The 24,455-nt window shown below is 36.1% G+C and overlaps 1 protein-coding gene across 1 annotated transcript in view; it reads right to left on the bottom strand.

The window, feature by feature from the left end:
• Nucleotides 1-24,455, bottom strand: part of LOC150107459 (F-box only protein 9) — a 310,233-nt gene that overhangs the window by 191,580 nt on the left and 94,198 nt on the right. Inside the window, exon 7 of the mRNA XM_090392105.1 lies at nt 8,394-8,508. Within this exon, the coding sequence (XP_090248231.1) occupies nt 8,394-8,508 (115 nt within the window). The remainder of the gene's footprint in view (nt 1-8,393; nt 8,509-24,455) is intronic.

The raw sequence follows: 24,455 nt of genomic DNA, 5'->3' as shown, positions 1-24,455 counted from the left end.
ATGTGAGTCTATTTTTTTATAGTTTGTTTGCGATTTAAGAAAGGATTCCCTATCGAACTGCTAAGTTGTCTGGTTTTAAGGAGATAGTATTTAGAATGTTAACATTTCTCATAAAAGTGTGAAATAGCTAATGAGTGAAGCATGAGCGCTGTTAATTTCCCTGGGAAATACTGAGCTATTGAAATTTCCTTGATTGATTATATGTGGACTTGATTGAATTTTATGATAGAGTATGTTCCTGATGTCATACCACTGGAATGTTTGAAACTCAATGAGGTGGATTGTATAAATATTATTGCCTAGATTATGATTAAGTACTTGAAAGGAATGAGATTCTGAGAGATATAGTTTATACACGTTTTATTTTGATAGACACAAAAATTGGGAATGTTAAGCGTATCTAACGAATTCATGTCATGTGGATAACTTCCTGATAGTTTTAACATAAAGTATTATTATTATTATTATTATTATTATTATTATTATTATTGTTCTGGGAAACTCCAAGGAGTTGACAGACTCATCGAGGGAGGCCCTAACATCATGTCTGAAACAACTATTCAACATTCACACAGTATCTATCATATCTTGCCTTGAACTCATTCACGGTCGTAGCACCCACAACAGACTCTGGAAGCTTATTCCACTCATTCACCACTCTCCAAGTAAAAAACCTAGCTCTAACACCCTTGTCAACCACGCTCTTGCCCAGCTTCCATGCATGGCCCCTAGTCCTCCCACCACCAGTCATATTTTCAACAATATCTTCTGGATCAATCGTATAAAAACCCTTCAGTAATTTGAATGTCTCAATCATATCACCCCTCCTTCGCCTATCGTCCAATTTCTGCAACCCACAAATCCTCAACCTATTCTCATAAGGTTCATTCCACAGACCTGCTATCATCTTGGTCACTCGTCTCTGGACCCTCTCCACTTCCTCCCCATCACGAAGAAACCCTGGTGCCCATAACTGGGCACAGAAGTCCAGATGGGGTCTTATCAAGGCTCGATAAAGAGGAACAACAACTTGTTTGTCTCTGCATGTTAAAGTATTTTTCATAAGCCAAGTGATTTGGTGAGCTGTTTTAGTCACTTTTGCAATGTGCCCCCTAAACTTCAACTCCCTATCCACCAGCACTCCCAAATCCCTGGCCTCATCAATCTCCTGGAGTACGGTTCCACCAATGCAATATACTGCTGCTGTTCTTTTCACCCCAAAGTGCATAACCTTACACTTTGCCACATTAAACTGACATCCATTTTTCCTAGCCCAGTCCTCCAAACTATCCAAATCATCCTGTAAAATTTTGACATCCAGTGCACTCACAATTGCTCTACCCAACTTTGCATCATCAGCAAACAAGTGAACACTTCCTCTCAAATCCTTTCCAATATCATTGATGAACAAATTGAAAAGCAGTGGTCCAAGAACAGAGCCCTGCGGCACTCCACTAGTCACAAGACGTCTTTTTGACTCCACTCCTGAATAAACCACTCTCTGGTATCTCTCCTTCAACCACCCTCCTATCCATCTTACCAACCCTATATCTATCCCCATCTGCTCCAGTTTACTGATTAGGGTTCCATGTGGTATCCTGTCAAAGGCCTTGGCAAGGTCCAGTAGTATCACTGTAAACCCATTACCCCTATCCAGTTCAGCCGTCACTGTGTTATAAAACATGAGCAAGTTACTGAGGCATGATCTACCCTTCACAAAACCATGTTGTCCCCCATACAATATCCCATTTTCATCTATCCAATCTTGTATTCTTTTCTTGACTAATTTCTCTAAGACCTTGACAATGATTCCTGATATGCTAATCGGTCGGTAATTTACAACAGCAGTCTTGGAACCACCTTTATGCAGTGGAACTATTTTCCCCTCCTTCTGCCCGCTTGGGACTAACCCAGACCCGAGACTCAAATTAAACAAAATGGTCAAGGGTACTGACAATTCTTTAGCTGCTTCTCGTACTATACGAGCTGGTATACCATCCAATCCCACAGATGTATTGACATTGAGGTTCTGCAATAGACTACTCACCTCCACTTCATTCACCACAATTCCCGTATAATCTACTGGTTTATTTGTTTCTGCAATGTCACCACCTGGATGATATATTCTTGCAAAGTGCTCACTCAGTAACTCAGCTATCTCAACTGATTCAGTTACCTCCCTACCATCGGCAGTCTTTAAAATCATTCTGCCATGTACATTTTTCCTTTTACTTGCTACATATCTAAAAAACTGTTTAGGATTCTCTTTAGCCTGAATGGCCAATGTTCTTTCGTAATCCTTTTTTGCTTTTCTTACCACACTCGTCACCCTTCTGACCTGCGCTTTATACTGTTCATGTGCCTGCCGGTCACCTTTCTCCTTAAATTCCCTCCATAGTTGTTTCTTTTTTTGCAGCTCAAGCTTAATGGTGTTATTCATCCATTTAACCCTAGTTGATTTATTATTCAGACTCTAGGTATACAGTCAGCCATTGTTTCATGCAAGCACTTCTTAACTACCTCCCATGCACTATCAACTTCTAGTCCTTGCAGTTGTACATGCCATGGCACTGAGCCAATCAAACTCCTAAGCTTGTCATACTTTCCAGCCCGATAATTCCACATGCACCCTGTCTTAATTGAAAATTCTACACCTTTAGCCACCTCCCAAGTCAAGACCCTATGATCACTCTCACCGATTGGTGGCAATGTGGTCATATTTGTTACAGCCAAATCTTCAGATGTAATTACTAGGTCAAGCACTCTCTGACCCCTAGTATTTTCCATTACATGCTGTCGCAGATAGTTATCCCTCAATAACCGCATAAAATCCAATTCCTTCCTCCCGTGTGTCCTCTCCTCACTCCAATCAATGCGACCATAGTTGAAATCTCCCATAATAATCACACTCCTTCCACTCATTTCTTCTATTTGCTTGTGCATACTGTCACCACCATCTTTTCCATCACCTGGTCTATAGCAGCACCCAATTGTATATTTAGTTCTGCTAGCCACAATCTCACACCAAATGGCCTCAAATGTGCTCTTTTCTCTATCCTGCAATTCAACTTCTATTCTCCTTGGCTGTAGCTCATCAGCTATCATCAATAATACTCCTCCCCCCATTTTATTCTCTCTGTCATTCCTGAACACACTATACCCATCACATTCAATCCCACTAGCTATATCATCTACAGTCAGCCATGTTTCACTAATACCAATAACCTGTGGTCTGGAAGTGCCAACTATGGCCAAAAACTCTTCCTTCTTGTTCCTAATACTCCTAGCATTAGTGTACATGAATTTAAGACCCCCATTAGCCCCAACCCTACCTTGATGCCTTATATTAACTATCCCACTCTGGTTTGTTGTCCTTATTTGCTCTAGCATATTATATTCATTCTTACATTCAACTGCCTCCCTAAGGACTGTATATCTACTGCCCCCCCCTTAACAAATCTAGTTTCCCTGAATTTGCACATCCACTACATTCAGCAACACTTTCTCAAGTCTTCTTACACCATAACCATTCAAATGCAAGCCATCCATCTTATATAGATCCTTTCGCCCATCAAACTCACTCCACATGTCCACAAATTCCACACCACTCGTCATACATAACCCACGCATAAAGTCATTCGCAATTATGGCCCTCCTTTTAAACATTTCACTGTCATACTGTGGCAAAAGACTAATCATTCTAACTCTCTCACTCTTTTCTTTTGCTACCTCAAACAATTCATTCAGGTCTTCTATCATTTCCATTTTATCTCCTTTCAAATCATTCGGACCTGCCACAACAATCATTTCTTTCACCCTTTCCTTTTGCTCTCTAATAGACTCAGTTACATCCTTTATGGTCGCACCAGGTTGGTACGATTTTGTCAAATCCTCTACTAACACACCTCGTACTAACGAGTCTCTATACAGCACTCTATCCTTCATTTTGTTCATGTTCACATTCATACGCCTATTTTTCCTGTCATACCTTTTATTATTGGTTGGTTCATTCAGTCGACTTTTGTTCATGCACTCTAGCTGCTGTTTTGCCCTTTCTATCGCACCATTCAACAACGCGATCTCACTCAATGCATCTATCTCATCTTTTTTATTCTCTGAGAAACCATTAATACTATCATTCACACTTTCTACATTCACACTCTCATAATTCTCATGTACAACCTTGCCGTTTCTTGTCATATCGCTATTTTCTTCATTCTGAAGTTTGACAAAAATATCACACTCACGATCCGAAATACACTTCAATTCCTCATTCTCCCTACATTTTCTACACGCATTCAATCCTTTATTATCATCTATCCACACTCCGACCGCACTCCGCAAAGCATACATTTCACAGCTAGTGCACTGATTCATTTCTTTTATACTACCGTTCTTTGATAAAGATGGCGAACCATCATTACTGGCCGCCATTTTCCTTCATACAGGTGCCATAATTATTACAACGTGTTTTATCAAATAATAAGTTATAACACACCAAAAACACACAAATAGACGCACTAAAATACGCAAGGCAAACAAAACTACGCAATATTAAGTAATTTTATCAACGATAACTTAAAATAATACTTATCTTATCAGGAGCTTGCACGAATACTACACACTACGATATAACCTCGAACTCGTCTGTTGTTTGAAAGTCTTGTGTGAAATGGAGATGGTCATCTCTTTACTTTACACAGATGATGCCATATTCTTAAATTAATTCAGCATATGTCATTGCTTAACTAAATCGAATAACTGCTCTAACAAATTTAAAACGAAAATCAGCAATAAAAAACTATCAAAACTGGGGGGGGAACAGTGTAAGCATCAGATGGATCATGATATTTTCCATGTTCTTCTATAGAATAAGAAAACCATATCAACTATATAGGCACAATTTTTAGTGGAGATGGCAAATTAAATATAGAAATAGACAAAAGTATTTTTTTTTTTATATATATAGAGAAACCTGTGGAGTATTCATAACTATAAATTCACAGACGACAGTATAAACACAGCTGGTATGGGAAGAAACTTAATAAATTTATGTGAAGGAAAAGGAAATTAGTTAAAACACTGAAGTAGCTATATACAAGCTGTAGATAGTTTTCACACCAATTCTAAATTATGGACCTTAGAGATGGGTTAGAAATAAAACAGCTGATCAAAGATTAAAGACCACAGATAAGAGAGTTCCGAGAAAAATTAAGGGAGTGAACAGATAACACCAATGGCAGAATCATATTAAAAATGAAGACCTTGGGAAGGGACCTCTCAGTGTTGACATTATGTAATGTGTGAGCAGAGTTAATCACAGGTAGTATGTCACTTATATGGAATGAAAAGTTAGCAAAACTGGTATCTGATGCCAAAATGGCAGGAAAAGACCTGCAAGGAAGCTAAGGTCTAGGTGGATTGATGTGGTAAGAAATGTCTTAGGAGACTGAAATATAAGATCTGCCATTATTGAGTTCTGATAATAGACTATCTGTAGGAAGATTTTTCACAGAAAGTTAGTAATAATGTAAACTTATCATGCAGTAATATCATAGTATTTGTGAACCCCTTGGGGGTACACATCAGGAATTTGATTATGATGCTTATACTATTGCCTCTTCATTTATACCTTCTGCTAATGTTCTGCGTGATGAGTGCTCCAGAGAAACTACAATTCTACAGTCATTTAACAAATGTCAGCAATTTTCTAATATCTATCCATGATAAGCTATCAATGATACTGTATCTTATGAGTTTCTTTTATTGGTAGTGTTCAATGTTCTGTATTTCTATTGCCTTGCTTCATCTTTTTGTTCTTTAGCGGATATTGTTAGTATTCCCTGCGTATGTTAATCTTTACCTTTGATTAGTCGTGGCTCGATTATTGACCACTTAAACTTTATCTTATGCAGGTTCAAAGTTTTCAGAATAGTGCATTGACAGAATCAGTCCAATGTGTTGTTAACAAACCATTTAATTAAATCAAAAAGGAATATTTACATATTTATAGCCTGATCCACATTAACACACACACACACACACACACACACACACACACACACACACACACACACACACACACACACACACACACACACACACACAACTACATTACAAGTCTTTATCATATTCCATTTCTTCCTGATTCAAACAACTTAGTTTTAAGTTTCTTCCCTCAAAGTTAAATCACAATCTAGACTATCCTGCTAGTCATACATACACAAACTGGAAAATAAGGCATAGCTTAATTCAATATTAAATTACATCAGTTCAGTATTCTTCTTACTCTTACAATAATTAATTATACACAGTTGAGATTAAGGGGAGTGAAGCTTGAATGAAATAAGCTCACACCTTGAGTGAGCTTATTTCAATTGTTAACTTACACAATCTTATTGTACCCATAAGCAGACACATGATATACATCCTTGCTCGGAAATAACATATATAAGTACTTACAATTCTAGTTCAGCACTATCTTTTACATGAATCTTTTGTTCACACGAAAGTGATCCTTTTTGTCTTTCTTTCATTCTGCTGTCTCGTTCTTGATCTCCTGCCATATTTCTTCTTTGTCTGAGTCATTGATTATTCTATGCCCTTTAGAACTCTTAACATAGCAGCAATGTTAAGGCTCTTTCTTAGTCTCATTCTTTCCTAGCGAGACTTCCCAATGATTGACACAATATTTCTCATGGTGGCAGATCGAGAACTCTTAGAACTATGACACTTCTCTTTCAATTCCTACCATTGGACCTCACATGGCGGCAGATCCAGATAAGAGAAGACTGAGAAACCAAAGACCAAGTCCTTCTCGATGTTTCACCTTAAGACCTGGACTTCTGTTGTACGCATGCACGTGTCTCTCGAAACGTCCATATATGGTCACATACTGACATCCAACCATGATGATATCATATTTCACGCATCTTTTGAAATTGCCATATATGGACATGAGTCAACAGCATTACATAATGAGGTCATGCACCACATTATTTTAACAAAGTCTCATGGTTCAATTATTACAAATACAAGACTATTAAAGACATAATTGACATTTCTTTAAGTGCAGTCTCTCTGGAAAAACTTGTAAAAACTAGCATGATAAGTTACATAGTAACATATCATGAGAGATTTTACAGTAGGGTGCTATTAAAAAGAAAGCATTTTTGTTATTCAATACTTATCATTAGGGGAAACTTCTTATATTACTATTTATGTATGATATTCTCCTTTCTTTATACTTTTATATCAATGGTAAAGTTCAACACAGTAATAACTCCAAACTGAAAATTTTTAGAAAATTGAGTTGAAATGTTGAAAGTTATTTTACCTGGTTATACTATAAATTAAAGATGCCAAGAAATTATATTCTTGGCATCTTTACATCTATGCATACCCATTATTATATTACAATGCATAGCATATTACATGTCCATAAGGATATGTGCATTGCATTATGGGATACCAAGGCAATTGATGTGAAGTCATTAGCCTCTATATACAAGTAGTCCAGTTGTGAAGTGAGTTTAAATGTTTGGTCAGTTATGGAATAAAAAGCAGGTTTTCTGTAATAACTTTAAATATTTTTAGTGTTTTTCCCTACATGCTTGTTAATGGTTTAACAAACTCATTACATTTCTAAAAACTTGCACCTTTCACTTTGTAGTTTTTGCTGCCTTGAACTGTACTAGTAATATAATTTTATAAACTTGAAATATTCGATTTGTTAATATTTGAAAGACTTTTGCACTAAAGTCAGCATGGTGATTTACATGACAAGTGTTTATATCATGTAGTACTATCATATCCTGTACACTCCTTGAGGGTAGATGGCAGGAATTTGATGATGACGATGATGTTTATATCAGTATGATTTACACAATGGCAGAAGATTTCTGTTCTCTGAAGTGCTTTACATGGGATTCTTTATAAAGTTTTTCAGAAGTATTCCTGAGTACTTTTTCCAAGGTCCAGATCCAGTTAATTTACAGTTCAAACCCTACAAAATAACAGTATTTCTGTGTAATGTTAATTATGAATGAATAACCATAACCATCAAAACTGAAACATACTGATCATTCACACGCTTCCTACATAAATAGCAACCACAAAATATTGTTAATTACTTGAAAATGCTCTACCAGCTACATTAGGCAATGTTGTGGAACTTGACCTGATTCCATTTGCCTCTTTATATTAAAAAAAAAGACAAGTTTATAAAATGCATATCAAAACTTTGAAACAAGAAGAAAGGCAAGCTTTTCTAAAAATTCTAACATAACAAATCAAAAAATAATGTTCTTTTTTATTTTATAACATTACATTAAAAATTTAAGAGATAAAGCACATTTCTTCCACTCATTTTGAAAATAAAAATTAGTTCTGACCTTCTGTTCATGTGCTGGAATACAAATGCGGTTATTTTCGGTGCTTTCTGAGAGTTTCTGAAATTTTTCAAGCAAATCATCTACATCCTCTTCAGCAGCTTCATTGCTAACAGTGCTGCAGGCATAAAAATAAAGATATGCTTAAATTTATAATGCAAAGCATAATTATAATTAAAATTTATATAAATTATAATTATTAATTACAATATAAGCATAATTATAATTAACATTTATATAAATGTAGAGGACATAACAGGTTAGTTTCCATGAAGATCAAAAGAGCTTGTCCACTTACACACACACACAGTGTGTGTGTGTGTGCGCGATTATTTATCATTAATTTATTATTTACCAGCTAATTTATCATTAGCATATGCAAGGATCTAAAGGGGTGGGGGGGGGTGGACCATGTGAAGATTGGTGTTTGCATTCTCTAAAAGAGAACCACACAAAAATGATAATTTTAGTAAATTCTTCAACTGAATATTTGTTATAAGTTGATATGATATCAGCAGATAAAAGTAGAATAAATCAAAGTCAGACTCCAACCCTAAGAAAACCAGAATCAGGCCCTAAAAATCTCCACCTTTTGATATATAAATGTTACCATTAAAATATATAATTCAGCTATTCTACAAAATAACTGGTCATTTCATACTTTATCTGGGTAATTTATGAAATATTTGGTATTCTACAGAATAAATTCTCATTAAAATATATAAAAGCACTTGCCACTTGCAGTTCTCGTTAAAGTATTTAAAAAAATAACTATTTCTAAAATAAAAAACATGATATTCACTTTCATAAATTTGTTTATTTATTTGCACATAATGAACTATTATGGTATTCTGAGCTGCACAAGACATTTCTTTTCAAACAAACATTTTATATTCCTGATCTGCACCAGTTGATTGCACTATAGATACTATTAGAAGAGACACTTTTTCTGGCACCTCTTCGAGGGAAATAAATTTCTAGCCATGAACTTAAAATTGTGATCTTGCATATAATTCTTTTATAACTCCATTTATAGTGCCCAGTTTATAAAAACCATCCTTAGTTGTTTTTTTTCAAGTACAATAGCTAATATAGAACAAGCATCACTTTTTTCAAGGTCTACTTCAGAAACTTAAATATCTACAGCTGAACCAATACAAGCTATAAAATGTCTAGGGCTGTAAGTAATTTTCTTTGCTTGTAAACTTAAACATGCTTTCAACTATTCTGGTTCTTTTAAAATAACTATTATTATTATTGCACAAAAGACACAGGTTTGAATCAAACCCATTAGGCTCATCATCTACATTTAATCCACATACTATATGCACCAGCAATTTGCACTCAATGCAAATGGATGCTGCTATGTATTATTCAAAACACACTACATATTTTGTTTTGTTAGAACACCTGTAAGTATCAATTTCTATATTTTCATTTATATTACATTATAAGAAAATACTTTTATATATTTCATTTATATTACATATTATCAGAAAAAAAAATTCTACCAGAAATGCTTAAATATGGAAGTATTAAAGTTTTGCAGTGGCTATGCTCCATAATTCAGAGGACCACCTGGTCAGAAATTATATTCTTGGTTTAATCCTTTATCCAAGTGTAAGCAAACAAGTGTAGTTATCCAAGTGTAAGCAAAGTTTGCAGCTGAAGTATCTTCAGACTTGGCAATTCATATAATAGAGGTTCATAATGTAACATTATACATGTCCGTAAGGACGTGTGCTTTGCATTATGGAATACTAAGGAAAGTGATGTGAAGTCATTAGCCTCTATATACCAGTTGCCCAATCCTGAAGATACTTCAGGTCCAAACTTTGTTTGCTTATACTTGGATAAAGGATTAAACCAAGAATATAATTTCTTGGCATCTTTAATTTATAGTATAACCAAGTGAAAAAATTTTCAACAACTGGTCAGAAGGTGATATTAGAGGCTAAATAGAATGAAACAGTACTAAGAAAGGATTCAAATAATATTAAATTCTTCCAATATGTCATTCAGTCACCAAGACATCATCAGAGAGTACAATATAAGACTTGAAGCATGTGCGTGCATATGCGCGCGCACACGCACACACGCACACACACACACACAAAGGCAACACAAAACTAAGTAAAACACATCCTAACTAGGTGGGATGCCCTCTGTGGACACCTGTTGGTGACCTAGGATGTAAACTGAGATCTCAAAGTATTAGTTCGATCTTTATTGAGGTCTCTTCAGTGGGAGCCAGACAGGCGATACCAAGGTTGAAGCAATAAGGTGTGACATCTTTAGGCAACTCGTATAGGTAAATATGACTTCTGCATTGCTTCAACCTTGGTATCACCTCTGGGTCTGGCTCCCACTGAAGAGATCTCAATAAAGGTCGAAACCGGTCTGGGTTTCGATATAATGCTATGCATTATCTATGCAATCCATTCCTATGCTACTCAATCACTTCCTATAATGCATAGCATTATACATGTCCACAAGGAGATGTGCTTTGCATTATGGGATACTAAGACAAGTGATATGAAGCTTGATCAATCTTTACCACGAGTTGCCCCAGTACTGAAGATATAGTTTGCCCACCGTTTGTAGGTCTCTGCTTGGCGTCTTGCCAAGAATAGTTGATTCATGCTGAAGGGGAGAAAGAAATGATGGACGTACGAATTGGTCACAAACACGCGAAATCACGTGCTTTATAGGTAAAATTTTCCAACTGTTATACAAGCAACATAGTTAACTACGATAATCATAAAAGAGGTTAATTTTCAACCTGTAATAATAAACAACTCATCCCACAATATGGACTGATTACCCTATTATCAGAATGGATTCTCCTTTTTCTGACATGTGCAGAAGTGTCGAAGGATCTCTAATCGTGGGCGAATTATACTTCAGGTGCAAACTTTGTTTGCTTACACTTGGATAAAGGATTAAACTAAATATATAATTCAAAGTATCAGTATTTCTCATATTTTGAAAGTTTAATACAACCATATTTATTCAAATTATACTGATTTCTGAGAGAACGTGCAGATGAAAACAATCTTTCTCTTCTAAACTTAATGTGATGGAGCATGGGGGGTCTTTTTACAATTGATTCTGAGCCATATTGTTATATCGCTGTTTCTATATGATTTATGCTTAATTAGTTGTTTACTTAAATCTATCCTTTCTTATCTAAAACCTTATACAATCAAAATCCTACAGGCTGCTCTATTGTTAAATATTTATTCTCTTTATTTACTTACTTTAATCTTATTCTTATATCTAGGATTGTTTCCTCTTCGGATACTGGCAAATTTATATTTTGCTGCGCCAGCCAGTATCCTATAGCAGAAAAGATCCTTGCTCAGGGAGACAATACTAGAGTCTGAAGATTACTTACACAATATCTTACTTAAACTGCCGTATAGATTTAGATTATTGCAGTCGTGACCTAAATCTATTATTATATTCACTCTCTAAATCCTTCCCGCCAAAATAGGTTCTATTTTTATAAGTGGTAAGTTGGAATTGTAATCAGGCATGACTCAGATTCAGGTACATATGACGTTTATTGGAATATCTAAAACACAATACAAAATTCATACACTCAATTATGCTCAATACTAAATAAAATTCAAATTAAGAGGTTAACACTTTCTAAATTAATTAAATCTTATAAAGCATACTAAACACAGTAACTGCATATTGGGATAGATAGCAAATGATATGAAGTTAAGCTAAATACCTTTCAGTAGTATTACTCGCAAGAGAAAACTAACAAACATTCTAATGTTACTGAGATACTAAATTCTACTATTCTTATCACATCAAGTTAATCCTATCATATACAAAATTACAAAAGATCACTTCCAAACAATTCTTCATACTCTCAAAGGAGGTTAACTTTCTAAATAGAGACTGTCCACAGAGTTCTTTAGAATACATTTTATTAGAATACTTTTATGGAGAGTGGTCAATAAAAGATGAAAATTGCTTAGAGTCCTAAAGTTAGGGTTTGATGGAAACTAAGTGGGCTGAATATTGCCATCCAAATTCTTGGGATTTTTAAGCCATCATTATTATTATTAAGATTAGGGTGGGTGTAGATCAATTCGATGTAGGGTGTTAAGGGCGTGATCTGAGAGCCTGCTTCACCAAAATTATTATATTTAATGTGTCGTGTTTTTTTGTTTTCTTTTTTACGGATAGGGATTGTACGTCCAGTTTCCCCAATATAAAGTAAGTTACAGGTGCAATAGATGCAATAGTGTGCCAATGGGGGGAGAGGATCCTTAGAGGAGTTGAATATGTTTTTTAATTTTAAACGTGGTTTAAAAATGGCGTTAGGATTATAATGATGTAGGATTCTATTAATTTTTTCTGATAACTGTTTAATGTTCGGGATTAAATGTGAAGGATAGAACACCTGAGGGAATATGTGTGACTAGTGTATCCAGGAAAGGGAGCAAGTTCTGATTTTCAATTTCAGTAGCAAATTGTATGCACTCGTGTTGTTTGTTCAGGTGGCTAAGGAATGTGTTTTCAACGTTTGGAGGCTGTGTGCCCAGATAACGAAAACATCGTCAACGTATCCAAGCAAAACTGTAGGTTTTAGAGTAAAGGAATCAAGAGCACTCTGCTCAAAAGCTTCCATATAGTAAAACTTCCATAAGTAAAACCATAACATTTTACTTTTTGATGAAGTTTTATGAAGAATTTTATTAATAGTATTTTTGCTATATCCGTTATTTATAAATGTATTGCTAACAACTTTTAATTCTTGTTTAAGATCTTATTCATTAGAGTGAATTGTTATAGCTCTGTTTTTGAGAGTTTGATGACTCAAATTTTTGCGAAGGGTGATGATATTAGTTAGTATGTATATATTGGCCGGTGTGTGTGTAGGTTTGCGGTAAACAGTGAAGGACAGACTGCCTGAGGAAAAATGTGTGACTAGTGAATCCAGGAAAAGGAGTGAGTTCTGTTTTTCAATTTCAACAGTAAATTGTATGAGCTCATGTTGTTTGTTCAGGTGGCTAAGGAATGTGATAGTCACCTAGCCAAGAAATCAGCATCAACACTCAGAGCGGGTAGTTCATTCCCCCCCCCCTATATAAAGAACACACAACACTTCATAAACAAAATTAAAAATATAACTCTGAAAAGATGATTTATTAGTCAGTTTTGACGTTTCTGCCCTTTTCACAAATGTCACAATCAATGACATAATTCTTCTACAGAACAAATTTTCACCTGATATTACGGCTCACTGTGTCCAAGTACTACGTTCCAGTTACTTCGTGTGGCAAAATAAATTTTACCTACAAAAAGAAGGTGTGGGCATGGGCTCACCACTATCCCCCCCCCCCTTGCTAATTTTTATATAGAAGCTTTTGAGCAGAGTACTCGATTCCTTTACTCGAAAACCTACAGTTTGTCTTAGATACGTTGACAATGTTTTCATTATCTAGCCACATGGCCTCCAAATGTTGAACACATTCCTTAGCCACCTGAACAAACAATATGAGCACGCATACAATTTGCTATTGAAATTGAAAATCAGAACTAGCTCCCTTTCCTGGATACACTAGTCACACATCTTCCCTCAGGTGGTCTATTCCTCACTGCTTACCACCCCCCCCACACACACACAGGCCAATATATACATGCTAACTCATATCACCACCCTTCACAAAAATTTCGAGTCATCGAAACTCTCAAAAACAGAACTATAACAATTTGCTCTAATGAACAAGACCTTAAACAAGAATTAAAAGTTATTAGCAATACATTGATAAATAATGGATATAGCAAAAATACTATTAATAAAATTCTTCATAAAACTTCATCAAAAAGTAATATAGATTACAGTAAAACCATAACTATCCATTACATTAATGGGTTATCAGAAAAATTAATAGAATCCTACATCATTATAATCTTAATGCCACTTTTAAACCACCTTTAAAATTAAAAAACATATTCAACTCCTCTAAGGATCCTCCCCCCCCCCCCCACAATTGGCACACCCTGGAGTTTATTACATCTATTGCACCTGTAACTTATCTTATATTGAGGAAACTAAACATACAATCCCTATCTGTAAAAAAAAAAAAAAAAAAACACAAACGACATTAAATATAATAATTTTGGTGAAGCAGGCCTCTCAGATCACACTCTTAATACTCTACATCAAATTGATTGGAAAAGTACTTGTTCTTTACATCATATAAAAACTTGGTATGAACAGATATTTAAAGAGGCCTGTGAAATTTTGATCAACCATCCTAATCTTAATAATAATTGTGGCTTAAAAATCCCAAGAATTTGGATAGCACACATTCAGCCCACTTAGTTTCCATCACCTAACTTTAGGACTCTAAGCAATTTTCATCTTTTATTGGCCACTGTCTCCATGCCAATTGTTGCAATTTATATGTATACTTATATGGGTAATTTTATTTTTATTTATTAATTTTCTGTATGTTATTCTCTAGCTTAAGTTAACTTTCTCGTACACAGGCTTATACGTTGGTTATGCATTATTAAAACAACTTAAGGAATTGAACAACGTAGTTAAGGATATAAATTAAATTAAACTTTAATAAATATTTTCCGATATTTCGGCAACGTCACGTTGCCATCTTCTAAAGGAACTTGCAAAAAAAGTTATGTGCACGTAGGCACTACAACACAGAAACTGGGAATGAAGAGATGAGGCTATTGTTCTCCTAACAGTCCTGATGGTGCCCTCTAGCGGGCTAAGTAGGTGTTCTTGGCCACTGGGCTGAAGGTCTGCTGATGTAGGCCTCCCAAATTTGGGGCAGTCGCATACAACCAAATTTGTTGAGGTTTGGAGAATTTCTTAGGGTTGAGGCTGATTCCATAAAGAGTCTTTCAAATTTGTATTTGCTATGGTGTATCACTGTAGCTTTCTTCCATTAGAAAACCAAGGTTCCATTAGGCTGGCGGGTGACTAGACACACTAGTCACCCGCCAGCCTAATGGAACCTTGGTTTTCTCAGTTTACAGAAAACCCACCCATACAGGCAGATACATTCACCAACAATCCCCCCCCCCCTCACAACAATATGGAGCAGTGAAAACACTATACAACAGGGCTAAACTAATCTGTTCAAACGACTTGGCCCTAAACACTGAGCTAAATCACATCCTCAACACTCTCTCAGCCAATGGCTACCCCCCCAAAAAAATCCAAAAAATATTAGAACCTATAAACCACAGGTCCCCTCCCCCCCCCCTCCACAACAAGGATTACTCTAAATCCATCACCATTCCCTACATCCGAGGCACCTCGGAAAAGATTACCAAAATCTTAAAAAAACATGACCTGACCTCCTGTTACAAACCTTACAGAAAATTGGCATCCCTTATCCGCTCCACTAAAGACCAACCACTTCCCCCCTAGACCTACCTGGTGTATACCAGATCCCTTGCAGTTGTAAACTGTCTTACTTTGGCCAAACAGGCAGGACAGCGAATATCAGAATTTCGGAACACAAGGACTACATCCGTTTTCACAAATACAGTCCTTCTGGGCTTGTGGACCATGCTCTTGATACATGCCACAGAATACGGTGGAAGAAAGCTACAGTGATACACCGTAGCAAATACAAATTTGAAAGACTCTTTATGGAATTCGCCTCAGCCCTAAGAAATTCTCCAAACCTCAACAAATTTGATTGTATGTGACTGCCCCAAATTTGGGAGGCCTACATCAGCAGACCTTCAGCCCAACGGCCAAGAACACCTACATATCCCACTAGGGGTGCACCATTAGGACTTTTAGGAAAACAATAGCTTCCTCACTTCATTCTCAGTTACTGTGTTGTAGTGTCTACGTGCACGTGCCTTTTTTGTAAGTTCCTTTAGAAGATGGCAACGTGACGTTGCCGAAATATCGGAACATATTTATTAAAGTTTAATTTAATTTATATCCTTAACTACGTTGTTCAATTCCTTAAGTTGTTTTAATAAGTTAACTTTGTACAGGACTCTAGCTTTTGATGGAGTAAGTTTTTTTTGGGTTTTTTTTTTCTAAACACCAGAGGTCAGGCAAATAGTTCTAACAATTGATCAGTAACTTCAGCATGCCATGTAGATTGTAGTGCAGCTTGTTTCTTTGCATATATATGTATACTCCAGAAGATGACCTTAATATGAAGGTCAAAACATCGAGTGTTTATTTTGGTTTATATTAAACTAAAGTTTTACTCTAGCACGGTAGTTGTATCCATATTTTTCATAAAATGTATTCTAATCACCTTGTAAGCATGAAAGAAAGGATAGCAGTATAGTCATTACCAAAGCTGATAAGCGAGTGCTACTGTTATTTTTAATACCAGTGGATACAATAGAAAAATGGACATCATTTTCAGAGACAGCTCCAACTAGACCTCATCATCATCATCATCAAATTCCTGACATGTACCCTCAAGGGGTGTACAGAATATGATAGCACTACATGAAAAAAATTACATCATTATTAATTTCCTATTTACAATTTTCCTCCAAATCAGTCTGTTACTTGTCAAGACTCCAACATTATCAGATCTTATATTTCTATCGTCTAAGGCACTTTGTACCGTATCAATCCACCTATATCTTGGTCATCCTCTGGGTCGTTTTCCTGCCAACCTGGCAGAGAACACTTGTTTTGCTAATCTTTCCTCGCCCATTCTGTTTAAGTGACTATACCACATGAGATTAGCTCTGCTAACGCATTCCTGGATGCTGACAATGTCAAGTTCTTTCCTAATATCCTCGTTTTTAATATGATATTGCTATTGATGCCATCTGTTCACCTATAATCTTTCTCAGGACTCTCATATCTGTGGTATCTAGTCTTTGGTCAAGTGTTTTACTTCTGACCCAGCTCTCAGATCCATAAGTTAAAACTGGTTTGAACACTGTCTTGTATACAGCTAATTTAGTGTTCCGGCTAATTTCTCTCTTATTCCATATGAATTTATTCAATTGACTTCCGACATACCAGCTTTGCTGATTCTGTTGTCTATTTCTATATTTAATTTACCATCTTCAGTAAAAATCGTGCCTAAATAGTTGAAATGCTTTCCTTGTTCCACAGGTTCTCCATTCACAACACAGTTGACATTTTCAATGATTCTGACTATTTTCATTGTCTTTGTCTTTTTATTGCTGACCTTCGTACCATATCTATTACAACAGCTATTCAATTTAGTCAGAGAATCTTGCAGACTTGTAGCGGATTTATTTAGAAGTATAACATGATCCGCATAAAGCAAAGAGCTGACATTAACATCTCCAATTTTGAAATCATGTTTAATACCACTTTCCTTCATAATGTGATCCATATAGATAATGAATAACAGAGGGGATAATGTACATCCTTGTCTCACACCAGATTTAACATTAAACCATCATCCTGTACTTCCGTCAATTCTAACTGCTGACTTACAACTCAAATAAAGATTAAGTATTGCTTGATATAATGCCCCATTGACACCATATAACTGCAGCATATTGAATAGCTTCTCTCTTGGCACCTTGTCATATGCCTTTTCCAAATCGACAAAACTTAAATACAGATCTTTGTTATATTCCCATGCTTTCTCAACCATTTGTCGTAAAGTGAAGATCTGATCTTGACAGCCTCTATTTGGCCTGAATCCAGCTTGTTCTTCACCAAGCTTTTCTTCCACAATTCTTCTCAACCGTTTCTCAAGTATACTTACATAGATCTTGCCAGGAACACTCAGTAGGGAAATACCTCTGTAATTCTCACATTCAGTTTTATTTCCCTTTTTATATATGGGTACTATGAGAGCTCTACTCCAATCATCGGGAATTCGTCCCTCTGTCCAGGCTTTCTGAACTATGCAGTGCAGCCACTGTAAGACTTTTATACCACCATACTTCAGCATTTCTGGTCGATTATATCATCTACTCCTGCTGCCTTTCCACATTTCAAGCCTTTGATGGCTTTTTCTACTTCAAGTATGAATATGTATTCCTGACTGCATGCCTGGTCAGTGTTTTTTACCACTGTGCTATCATCACTGCTTGTTTCATTTAGCAGTTTTTCAAAGTAATTACTCCATACTTCAAGGATATCTTTTTCTCCCGTTTTCATGTCAACTTTATCATCTCTAATTCCTTTTACGGCACTCTTTCCTCCATTCTTAACTTCTTCAACAACCTCCAGAATATTTTGCCACATTCTTGATATTTATTTTCTATATTCTTGCCAAAGTCCTCCCATGACTTTTGTTTAGTTAGTTTTACACACTGTTTAGCTTTCTTACATTTGTCTCTGTATTCTGTAAGAGTAAAAGCTGACTTATTTGACAGGAACTTTTGGTATGCTTTCTTCTTTTCCTTCACTGCCTCTTTAACTTCCTGTGTCCACCAGGGAGTTCTGTTTTTTTTTATCCTTACAGACAACCTCACCACATGCCTCTGTGGCAGAATCAATCAATGTTTTCTTCAGAGTTTGCCACTGAATCTCCAAGGTTTGATTCCTCTTCTCAAACTCTTTCATTTTCTTTTCAATAATCTTTCTGTATTTTAGTCTACAGTTCACATCTGAGAGCTGCTCAACTTTTATTCGCTTTAAAACTTTCTTACATGTTATTCTTTTCAATATGAAATTCAATTTTACCCTGCTCAAGACTAAATAGTGATCACTTCCAATTTCAAATCCTCTGTACACTCTGGTGTCCTGCACCAGGGAGAAAACATCACTATCAACAGTAACATAGTCAATGAGACTTTTCTTATTCCTAGCCTCTTCTCTCCATGTGAATTTGTGCACATTTTTGTGTTGTGCACAATATGCACATTTGTGCACAATACATACAATATTTTTGTATGTCTCACAATCATTTCCTACTCTGCTATTTAGATCCCCAACAAGGACCAACTTTTCATTTTTCATTGTGTCAGTTGCTTTTTCTAAAGCCTCAAAAAATTCCTCCACTTCTACCTTACTAGAACCTTCTGTGGGACTTTAGGCACAAATAAGTCTCATTGTCCAGTTCCCCATTCTCATATTTTACCACATTACTCTACTTGAGACTGACTGCCATTCAAGAAGATTAGCCTCGTATTTTGTGTTGAGTACTATGGCTACTTCTTCTTTTCCTTGATTGTCATTGCTTGAATATAACATTTTGTATTTATTGCTCAGAAAGATCTCACCAGTTTTGGTTTTCTTTGTTTCAGTCACCCCTATTATGTCGATCTGGTACTTATCTAATTCCTCAGCAAGCTCCATTTCTTTGCCATTCAGGCTTCTTACGTTGATAGTACTAATCTTTAACTCTGGTGATGTTGAGTTGGGGTTTGTTTTCAGATTTGTTCCAGTAGCTGACTTTTTGCTGTTTGCCCTGGTTCCCTGGCGAAAACAACGGGAGCCTTGTTTAACTGGGCGATGCCCCAGCCGGCATGAAATTTTGTCATGTTGTACCATCATTTTTTCATTTTTTTATTTTGGTTTAACCAATAAGAATACAATTTGGTCGGCTAAATCCCAAATTGCCAGCCCATCCTCGTCCGTTCAGTATCCAAGTAGATACCCAACAGGGTGTACCACGAGAAGGTGAGGGTTGGACATTAGGTCAGAATCCCTGGTCGGTTCTCCGCATTCCTTTAAAGGCTATGTGGAGGTCTCCTTTCAGTTATACAGCTTTGACTCTTAAGCACCCCTTTGTCTATTTCCATATTTGATTTATCATCTTCGCTAAAAATCGTGTCTAAGTAGGTGAAATGTTTTACTTGTTCCACAGGTTCTCCATTTACAATGCAGTTGACATTTTCAATGATTCTACCTATTTTCACTGTCTTTGTCTTTTTATTGCTGACCTTCATACCATATCTACTACAACAATTATTCAATTTAGTCAGGGAATCTTGGAAACTTGTAGCAGATTTATTTAGAAGTATAACATCGTCCGCATAAAGCAAAGCGCTGATATTAACATCTCCAATTCTGATATCATGTTTAATACCATTTTCGGATTGCCAAATAGTAAAAATATATCAAGTATTCGGATTGCAACTTGTCTGTAATGGATTGACACCATGTGATACTCTATATGATGTATATAGTCATGATATGCACTATATACTCATACATTACTTGGAAAAAAGTAAACAGACTCCAAGGCAAAGTGCATAGTGCCATGTAACGAGTTATGTGTTTCTAGCTGGAATAAACTGAAGAAATATGATGTTCCCAAGTCAGTGCAACTGTGTCCAGTTAAAATGGCTGTGAAAGGGAATTGATGTAGCTTGAAAGAAATACTGTGATAGGATGCCAAGTTGCAGGCCTATCTGGTTCACAAATTGTGCCATCCCAGGTTAACAATCAGTGATACCATACTGAAATGAAAGCACAGGGAAACAACTCAAAGTGCTACCTGCAATGAATGATCCATCACACTCAATGAACATGACTCTAGGGGCATCTTCCCCCAAAAAAAGCATTCTTCAGCTGACACATTGAATGTGGAGTTCTAGGCATCGACTGGAACATGAATCTGCACAAAAACATTCAGAACTGAGGCTCACAAGATGGATTTCCACAGTAGAAACACAATGTGCAAGTCCCACATTACACAAACCAACATGCCATGTCATCTTCAATGATGCAAAGAGCATGTACAGTGGGACGTGGAAGCTGTGTTATGAAGCAATAAATCAAGCTTACACCCTCTACTGAGCAGACTGATGGGTGTGGTGGATGCCTGTTGAATGTCTTTTACCATAGTGTGAAAACCCCAACTATGAAATTCAGAGGTGACAATGTGATGGTATACTACTGTTTTTCTGGTTTGGTCTCAAACCTTTGTGGTGCCAGGAACATTGAACTCCAAGAGTTATCTGAACATTCTGGACAATGCAATGTTTCCTACTTTGTGGCATTTCTACAGAACTGACCTGATAACTAATAATTAAGGAATTGACAGCATACACTAGAAATATAAATTAAATAAACTTTAATATACACTTTCCAATATTTCGGTAAACGTCACGTTGCCATCTTCTTGGAAACTTAATACAAAGACAAGTGCATGCAGGTACTACATAACAGCAAATGAGAACCAAAGCTAGGAAGCTAACGTTTTCCTAAAGTCCTGATGGTTCCCCCTGGCAGGCTATATTGGTAATTCTTGGCCTTTGGGCTGAAGTTCTTCTGATAAATGTTTCCCAAATTTGGGGCAGTCTCATGCATCCAAATTTGTTGAGGTTTGGCATGTTCCTAAGGGCTGAGGCTGATTTCATGAATAGTCTTTCATATTTGAACTTGCTGTGGTGTATATTACTGTGGCTTTCTTCCATCTTATTCTGTGGCGAGTATCCAGAGCATGGTCTGCAAGCCCAGAGTGGCTGTACTGGTGAAATCGGATGTAATCCTTGTGTTCTGAGATTCTGATTTTTGCTGTCCTGCTTTTTGGCCAAAGTAGGACAATTTACAGCTGCAAGGGACCAGGTATACACCATATAGGTATACAGTAATACAACGCAGCAAGTTCAAATATGAAAGACTATTCATGATGGTGTATACCAGGTCCCTTGCTCTAATTTTATTTTAATGATAAGGCAGGAGCATTGATCAAATTGAAATTTAAGGGGGATGTTTGGTTGTTTGCTGACAATGAAAACTACGGAGAGTAATAGTTGATAAAGGTGACATAGATATCCTGCAGGATGATTTAAATAAATTGGTAAGTGTAGACAAAGGAAAACGGCTGCTAATTAAATATTGCAAAATGTAAGATAATCCACTTTGGGATGAAAAGATTATATACTTTGTAATGATACAAAGTACTGATAATGTAATGATACAAAATTACATATTTATGATACTGGATTACAGGAAATTTAAGAGGCTAAGGATCTGGGAGTAATGGTGAACAGAGATTTGAAGGTCAGAGAACATACTGCAAAACAGCTCAAAGGATTACTTGAATTTGAAGAATTATTGAAGAACACAGTGACAAGTAAAAATAGAGAGTTCATTATGTCTTTCTATAATACTATGATTCAGATATCTTAATGACTATACACAGATTTGGTCAGTTAGGTTTTTTCCTCAGGGATCAGAAGATGGTGGAGAGGAATCAGAAATGAGGACCCAAGCTAGTAATAGATCTGTGGAATATACCCCATGAGAAGAGAGTGAAGCCATGTGGGCTGCAGAGTTTATTTAAAAGGCACAGACAAAAGGACATGATAGAAATGTATAAGTTACTACAGCAATTCTATAAGATTCACACAAAGGAAAGTTCTTAAATACATGACAAGGGGAGAGAACAAGGAGTCATTCCTGGAAGCTGTGTAAGAGTGTGGTTAAGTAAGGGAGTGCAGATTTTTTGGATTTTTTGCTTGGAGAATGGTAAATGAGTAGAATGAATTGTCAGCGGTAGTTGTGAGGGTCCTGACAGTGAATGAGAGGTATGATAGGTATTGTGAATAATAGTTAGTGTGGGTATCCTGCAATGAGTCTTTTGATTGCATGGAGATACCCTCTTCTTCTTCTTCTTTTCAACGATTAGACATCTGCCTGCTATGGCTTACTGGTCTTCCTCCCCCTCTATCTCTCTCTCTTTCCCTTTGGTCTATATCTATCGACCTCTTTTGGTAGCCAATATCTTTCTATCCTAAATAGATGTTCTTTCCATTTCTCTCTATATTCCTTGATCGTTTCATTTATGTCATAACTATCTACTTCTTTTTTGATGTCTTCATTTCTTATATGGCCCAATTTGTGCATCCTTGAATTGCTCTGAAAAATCTCATCTCTGCAACATGTATTTTACTTTCATCTTTTTTTTAACAGTCCATGTTTTTGAACCATATATAACCAGTACAGTGGGAGTGGCCATTACTTTATAAAATTTTAGTTGAGTTTCTCATCTTGTTTTTTTATTCAGTGTCCTTTAATTGTTCCACAGATTTTCTGAAATTTCTTTATTTTTTCATCTATATCTTTATCTTTTAGATATGCAGTCTAAATAATTAAACTCTGTCATCTGTTCTATTATTTTATTTTCTATAGCTATACCATGTTAGATCTTTTGATCTAACATGATCTCAACCTTTAAATGCCAGGACTTTTGTTTTCTTTTGTGAAATTGTTAAAATGTCTTGTTGGCTTATTTTGTTTAATTCATAAACTGATTTTTGAACTTAATTTTCGTTGTCTTGTATTGGGTTGGCAAATAAGTTCGTTCGGTTTATGTGTTAGTACAAGTTTAAGCTGCTTTGCCTGTTGCTATTGTTGTGCTACCGTGCAACGCTATTGCGCAGTTGAAAGGAGACATTATACATAACCTTTCAGTGAATTTTCATTCGGCCTACTTCAGTTGCGTATGTGTGTAACATATTTTTAGAAATGGAAGGAAATAAAATACATTACTGGCAAATTATGCTTTTTTATTCCAAAAAAGACAAAAGAGCTATGGAGGCCCATAAAAAAAAAAGTTAAAAAAAAAAAGGAGTTGTCTTTCACCATGACAATGGCAGACCACACATATCGTTAACAACCTGGAGTAAATTGTTACATCTTGGCTGGGATGTTTTGCCGCATCCTCCATATTCACTGGACCTGGCACCTTCTGATTACCACTTATTTCGATCGTTGCAGAATTCTCTGAACGGGAAAAGCTTCGCTAATGAGGAGGCTGTCAAAAGACACCTGATCAGATTTTCACCAGTAAATCTCAGGAGTTTTATGAATGCGGCATAATGAAGTTGGTGGACAGATGGCAAGAGGTCATTGATAAAGAGGGTCAATATATAAATGACTAGTATGTATTATATATATTAAATAAAACGCGTTTCATTCTACTCTGAAAAACCGAATGAACTTATTTGCCAACCCAATAATATAATCTGATCACCTGCATACAGCATTTTATTGATAACAGTTCTTATCTGGTTAACTAGATACCTTGTTTTATTGTTTTCCATATTTTAATAATCTGATCAATATATACTGAATAGAGTTGCAAATAAGCTAAATTCCTGTCTGATGCCCACATTTATTTCAATCTCTTCTGT

This window comes from Typopeltis vanoorti, chromosome 4 (genome assembly GCF_054136105.1).
Source record: "Typopeltis vanoorti isolate ZY-2024b chromosome 4, IOZ_Tvanoo_1.0, whole genome shotgun sequence".
NCBI lineage: Eukaryota > Metazoa > Arthropoda > Arachnida > Uropygi > Thelyphonidae > Typopeltis > Typopeltis vanoorti.
The sequence above is the reverse complement of the archived record's forward strand: the minus strand, read 5'-3'. Positions and strand labels throughout refer to the sequence as shown.